Genomic DNA, 7500 nt, shown 5'->3' on the forward strand with positions numbered 1-7500 from the left:
TTATTATAATACAAGAGAAATACCTGATAAAAGCTATAATTCCAAGCTGTGAAATGAGATGTATATAATCTCAAATAAACATAATTTGCACCCATTTCGAAATTCTGATGTTATTACAATTCGGCTCCATGTCTAGGGGGATTTTTTTTCCATAATCTGGTCACAGCTGAAATAAAACTTCGCGAAATCTGTGTGGCATTCAACCTCACAACTGAAAAGACAAAACTTAAAATTATATGCATATCTAGTAAGACGTGTTGGATATTTTGAGATGATCTGAATTCAAAAGATGGTCAGAATTATGACAAATTCATGAAGCATGTATGGTGCGAGAGATTATTCCCTGAATAGGAAATCTAATGGAATTGTTTCTATCAAACACTGACAAAAGTCAGCTGCTGAACACGAAAATGGAGAACAGTATTGAATACATGGAAGAATAAAATTTTCTGGTTTCAATTTTTTTTTTTCAGTCTTGCCCTTACACGATGGAATCTTGTCTTATTATTATTATTATTATTATTATTATTATTATTATTATTATTATTATTATTATTATTATTATTCAGGTGAACCCTATTCATATGGAACAAGGCCGCAGGGGCCACTGACTTGAAATTCAAGCTTCCAAAGAATATGGTGTTCATTAGGAGGAAGTAAGAGAAGGTAAAGGGAAATACAGAAAGAAAAGATCTCACTTAGTACAAAGAAAAACGAATTAATAGATTAACAAATACATAAAAATGTATTCAAATGAAAGAATAGCATTAGTGCAGCAATGCATTGCATCTTCGCTTGAACTTTTGAAGTTCCAGTTACACAACATCCTCAGGGAGAAGGTTCCACAGTCCTACGGTGTGAGGAATAAAGGACCTTTGGAACTGAGAAGTTGGACAGCGAGGCACGTTGATGAACCTCAGCCCTCTCGACTGATTCACTTAGTTATCAACTCTCTTCCTTTCCTTAACAGCCACCACTTTTACATATTACATTCTTTGACTTCTTTAATAGTTTCATTCGTTGTAGCATTTTCTGCAGTCTTGCTCTGATTGTTGTCACAGCTTCTTTGTGTGTAAATCAGGCATCATTCGCCAGATGTCTCCTAAGAATAAAGCCACGTTCAGTTTTATGTTGAGCTTCTCACCAGTAATCTCTAAGCAAATGAAAATTTATTTATCGGTTACTTCATGAACACATTCGAGTACACAAACAACACACGCACACACATACACACACACATATATGTATATATATAAATTTCTGACTCACATCAGGATCGAACCCAGGGTCTTTCAATTGAAAGACGAGGCACTGCAACCAAGTCATATATATATATATATATATATATATATATATATATATATATATATATATATATATATATATATATATATATATATATATATATATATATATATATATATATATATATATATATATATAAATATATATATATATATATATATATATATATATATATATAAATATATATATATATATATATATATATATATATATATATATATATATATATATATATAAAATAACAGAGAGTAAATAGGAGCAACATGAGAAACAGTCAACGAAGATAGATGATGACTGATAAGCAAATCAACCATAACTGGATTAGCAAATGATACACAGCAAAGTCTTTGTAGTCTGGAAGGAGTCCCAGTTTCACTGCATTCTTAACGACGGTCTACTAATGCAGTGGAATGGCAGCATTTTCAAAATTTACGTGCTAGCATAACCTAAGGCTGTTGGCTGAGCTACCACCAGCATCAAAATACACCGTCCAACCTCATACCTAGAAAACTATTGAAAACAAATGTGAAGTATCGCATTATTAAGGTTTTCTAGCAGACCTATTCCGCGATTCAACATACAATTCCAAATTTCTTTCCAGTCTCTTTTTTGGGGACTGCGAAAAATTTTTTGTCCTTGTTCTTGGTCCAGTCTAGTTCGTTCACAATACGTGAATCTATAAGCCAAACTCCCTATGTATTCTTAAAATGCTTTCCATAGTCCGATTTTTCTTTTGTAAATTGTCTGCTATTCTTTAACAGTATTCCTACTTCTATCACTTCACTTTCCCTTGTCACCGACTCGCGTCTTCAGACCTCAACGTATCTACTCCTCTACAAACAGTTTGCTAATTTCTTGACATACAGAAAGAGTAAAAACAAACAACTCATTTTTCCAGTTTTGCCATGCAGATGATCTAATATCTAATCAACAGTTAATAAATTCAAAAGCAGATAAACTCGCATAAGCATTTAAAACAAGCAGATTTGTACTGTATATTTCTGTAACACTTTAAGAAATAGTTGACCTACATTGATGGCTGCTTTTCATGTTGGTTTTAAAATTCTCGAGTCCAGTAAAATACATTTGGGGACCTTTTTGGTCTAGATCATTGGTTCTCAATTATGGGGGAATTTCAGTTTCAAGGGGGAATTGTGACCACAGAAACGCAGTGTGCATCGGTCTGCACTACTGAAAGGCCACGCTGGGCTTTCTCTTCGCTAGCTTGTATGTTTGTGTTAGTATTTTCTTCCATATATTTGAAATGCATGTTTTGAGGCAGACAATTCTGGAAAGGAAATGGGGGTATGACATTCTGACATATGGTGAGAGAGTGCATTGGCTAAAAAAGGCTGAGAACCACCGGTTTAGATAAAAATTTTCCGAGATGTTTCTGTCATGGAATCAATGAAATCCACTGACATTTTTTTTCTTGAATGCAAGTTATATGTAGAAAATTTATAATTTATGTGAAAATTACCCCTCAGGAACAATTATTCCGTAGCAATCATCAGGTCAAATGATACACTTATTTAAAACTGAATGACAGGAAATGGACACTCAGATTTCCTGTATTCAACTATCTGATATTTTTCGTGATCTACATGTTAGTTTCTTGTGTTTTATTGATATTTCCATTTTCAGTCAAAATGCCTGCCGACGACGGTCAAGGGGTCGGCCACGGGACGCTCTGTGGAGCTGAGGCCCAGTACTGTGGCAAGACTCCTCCAAGGCCGTCAGTGTATCGCACCATAGGAGCCCCTCAGCCCTGCTTTTCCTCCTCGGCACCCTCCATGTCCGCAGACATGATGGGACTGGCAGGGTCCCTCCGACCAAACGAGTCCCTGTCATCACCAGAGTCGAGAACGCTCGTCTTCTTTGACCCTGTTGCATCTGTGGCTGGTACACCACCGAGCAATCTGTCATCAACCAGACCAGGTTTTGTCCCACAAGATCACGCTTACAGAATTCCGCCAAATTCGTCGCAGGTCTCGAGGAGTTCGGTCATTCTGCAGCACAACTACACACCCGAACACGGGATTTCAGCTGCCGAGAGGAGCTATAGCTTTTCTCCCATGGTCATGAGAGGTAACAGCCCAGACTCATCCCCAGCTGTCACTTTTGCTCGGCACCCATCTCCAATAACTTCCGTAGGGAGGTTACGCAGCTCACCTACACTCTCAGTCGCTTCTTCCATTTCTACTTCGGTTTCCCCTTCCGTACCGACTACGTCTATAGTCCCTTCAATCTACACCTCTCTGCCATCATCCTCGCTCTCTTCCTCGTTGTCTTTCTCTTTCCCGTCTGTCACACGGACACCATATGTGCACCACAGTCATTCCCCAAGCACTACTAGGATAGTGAGATCCACATCAGCTGCTTCGTCCACATTACATCCGTCACCCACGTCAAGAAGTGCTTCACTTGCCCTGAGGATATCAGAAGCTTCCAGGTACTGAAGGCTTTATTATCCTTGTTGTTTTTCTTGCATGTTTATACACTGCTTAAGACTTCAGCATACACTATGACAGTATCCATTCTGGCCACGCTGTTACTCTACCTTGGCTTCTTGATGAAGTTGTTGTAACCTGGAGTGCCTCTAACAATTTAACTGTTTTTTCAGTATCACTTCCACTTTCGTTAATGGAGTCGTTTACAGCATGATACCTTCATCTAACAATCACTGTCAGTACTACTTCATTTATTTTAAGCATTAACACGTTTAAATTCGCTTCAAGTGACGTTTAAATTAGCTGCAATAGCCTACTGCATAAACTTGAAATTTCATTCATAGCTGTTGAATTTCCTTTCAATCACTGTACTTAATTTGTAGCATTTCTACTGATTTGTGTAGCACTGCACTTTATATTTTTATGGCATACTTTCGTCAATTACAACTGAATAAAACTGCTTAATTTCACAGATGTTGCAGCAATCTCCATTACGAAAAAGTCATCTAGGAAGTAATTATGCCACATCAGATTTCTTTGACATTCATCTTCTCTTTCAGGATGTGCACTAAAATTAATGATGCTACTTTGGCTTGTTATCTACGTGTCACCTCCGATGTGCTAGTACTAAACATGGCAGAAGCTCAATGGGACGCCGTGTTTAGTACTAGCCCCTCGGGGATCAAAGTATTATATACACCCATTTCGATATTGTGTGGTCGACAAGTTATATCAATAAACGATATCTTTGATCCCCGAGGGGCTAGTACTAAACACGGCGTCTCATTGGGCTTCCGCCATGTTTAGTACTAGCACCTCAGAGGTGACGCGTAGATAACAAACCAAAGTAGCACCAATTAATGTTTGCAGAACATTAATCATCTGTTTACTACAATATGAAAATACCAAACTTTGTAAAAAAAAAAAATCCTAGTTGCAGAGATATCATTTGCCAAAATTTAGTTCTCAAAGCCTTAAAAGATCTTTGACTGAACTCGAATAGCAGAGGACCCTGCTTTCATGCAACCTCTAAATGCCAGAAAGAGGAGGGAAAATCAAACTTCCTAGACAGACCACTATCAGTGGAAGATTTTAAAGTTAGTCCCAGTATATGAATCCTAAAAGAGGCCATAGACTCATTGTCTGATTTACTGGAAACTATCACACTGTTCAGACTCACCGTCTGAATTACTGGAAACTACTGACTATCGCATGTAAACAGTAAAAATCTGTGATCCTTGGATATCTAGCAAAATATCAAGCCGAATGGGTAATCTTAACTGTCACAAATTATGGGTTTTCCTATGCATTTTGATTCTGCCTCATAACGGAAATCCTGGATAACCTCAGAAATTTCCAGCAGCATTTAAACAAAACCATTCATCCCCCAGAATGTTTCAGGTGTCTTTTAAACCCCCTTGACTTCCACCAGCAATCTAGAGCATTTGGCAAACTCCAATACTGGCACACCAGGCAGCAGCTTAAGTGAGAGAGAAGCCCGGGTTCACAACTTGGCATTAACATACTTGACTTCCCATGACTCCGTCCCGCCTTGCCTTCACTCGCCTCCTCCATCATATGACCAGGTATGTCTGTCAGTTACCTAAGTTTTTAGTCCTCTATTATTTGCATAAAGTTTCAGGATGTAATAGCATATCGCACATTCGGTATGTCAGTTCCTAACAAACATCTAGCCACAAACTAGGAACTAGATCCTAACATTTCCCTTCCTGCTTCAAACAGCAAGACTGCAACTTGTGGTTTAGTCCTCTTAATATATGTAGATTCAGTATGCCAGTTCTTTCTGCACATTCAAGCGTAGATTGACACTACTGTATATGCTATCACCTTCTTCTCTCGCTCCATTGGGAGGGTCTTTTTGCTTGTCACCGGCTAATCTGGGTTTGCCTGAATAACTTGACCTTTGATATTTAGTTTTCTTGATAAATACAACAGCAATTTTTTCTAGTACAAAGCTACGATCTCCGAATTATTATTTTCACAGTTGTGCAATCCAAATGCTCTCCCCACTTACCAAGAAGCAACCCAGAGCAGTCGACAGAAAGGGGAGCCAAGGACAGTATTCACTCTTCCATCAAACGCTGAGCCTCCTGGTACAACAGACCCCGTCCTTCAGGTAAAGCATTTACTTAATTTCACTGTGTCTTTTATTGATAAAATGTAAAATTGGCAATTTAGTGGAATCTATGTCCATTTCAAATAGAACTGCTAGATACATAATGAATCAACCTGTAATCCAATTTTAAGCAGAACTGCTAAATACAACCTGACAATAGTTTTTCTGAAAAAAAAAAACTGGATCTTCTTTTAACAACATGAAACCACTGATTCAACAATACGTATACGTTAATGTAACAGCCATGGATGCCTCAGACTTATCTGTTTATTCATTCATTTCCTCTAAGTTTAAGAGCTTTCAGTTTTCAGCTTTCATAGTGGCTCTTACACTACATTCAATTAACAGATTTAACCAGTAGGCTCTATATAAGAATCATGCTATGATAATATTCTAGCACTCTGACGTTCAAATGCTGTAATGCTCTAATACTCCTAATGCCACGTCCATACCATCAGACGTACGTAGTCCAGGAGTCAGAGAGAGGACTAAGGGGAGGTGTTCTGGCATCCATAGCAGCAGAACTCAGCGACTCTGAAGGCGGTTACTCAACAATATTAGATGCCATCCCTCATGAACATGCAAGAGAACCTTGTCCAGCTGTTCCCGTCAGGTAATCTTCTTCTTGCTTCCTACAGGATTCGTTACTCATTTTATTCTCTTAGCTCTCGGAAAGCAATACGACACAAAGCCCCAGGCCCCAGGTATCTCCAGGTCACTGTCTTGCTCTTTCTCAATCCAGTGCTTCCTCGAAGGTTAATCCCCAGTTTCTCAACTTCTTCCACAGTTACTTCGGGTCTGGACTAGATGCAGGCATCAGTCTGCCCACCCTATCAGTCTTGGCATTAATCTACTTGACTGATTCTTTTTCTTGCGTTGAAATTTTTTTCTCCTTATTTACTGCTACAGCTATATAAAAAATATTTCCCGTGTGTTATTTTTTCAGGATTCTTAGTTAAGTTATAGCTACTGAACACTAGTCAGTATCATTATACTCCATCTAGTTACAACTTATCGATGCATCCATTTATTCAATCTTGTTCATTTCTGAGATCTTCCTATCTATCTTCAAAAGGTCTGATAGGCAGGGCTCTTTTTTCCGGGTAAAGTTTACTAAAGTAGGGACTTTACAGTGACTCAGTTTACATAAAAGACTACATATCAGTGTTATCAATCTGGTATTGGCAATACAACATAAAATTGGGAGGAATTACTGTTTTTTTTTCAGGTTTCTTCGTACCTGTTCTCTGAAACGGTTACGACCTCCCAAGGTGCAGCCCCCATGTTTGACATCGGTTTGCAACAAAGCCCTAGTTAGAAAGGTAATATTTCCAACTGGTACTGTTTGTGTTCTAATGCTTTTCAGTGGCAAAAATTATCAACGAAAGAACAAATGAGGTCTAATTTCTTAAGCAAGGAATATCTAAGGCTTAATGTCTTTTGTTCTTATCACTTGAGTTTAAGTTTTGATATTCAAGTTGCAGTAACCCTCTGTAAGATTCCTGTTGCTACGTTTGAACAACTGGGATTAGGCTTTAGTTTTTGAACAGTGAAATATCTAGGTCTTAAAGGACTGCAGTAAAGGAATACCACTGACCCATTTTAGTA

At 38.2% G+C, this 7500-nt stretch overlaps 1 protein-coding gene across 1 annotated transcript in view; it reads left to right on the top strand.

Moving 5' to 3' along the window:
* Positions 1-7500, top strand: part of LOC136828392 (uncharacterized) — an 11942-nt gene that overhangs the window by 3061 nt on the left and 1381 nt on the right. The window contains exons 2-6 of the mRNA XM_067086415.1: positions 2950-3757; positions 5188-5341; positions 5761-5892; positions 6351-6505; positions 7121-7214. Coding sequence (XP_066942516.1) covers positions 2955-3757; positions 5188-5341; positions 5761-5892; positions 6351-6505; positions 7121-7214 — 1338 coding nt within the window. The 5' untranslated portion in view covers positions 2950-2954. The remainder of the gene's footprint in view (positions 1-2949; positions 3758-5187; positions 5342-5760; positions 5893-6350; positions 6506-7120; positions 7215-7500) is intronic.

This window comes from Macrobrachium rosenbergii, chromosome 42 (assembly GCF_040412425.1).
Source record: "Macrobrachium rosenbergii isolate ZJJX-2024 chromosome 42, ASM4041242v1, whole genome shotgun sequence".
Lineage (NCBI taxonomy): Eukaryota > Metazoa > Arthropoda > Malacostraca > Decapoda > Palaemonidae > Macrobrachium > Macrobrachium rosenbergii.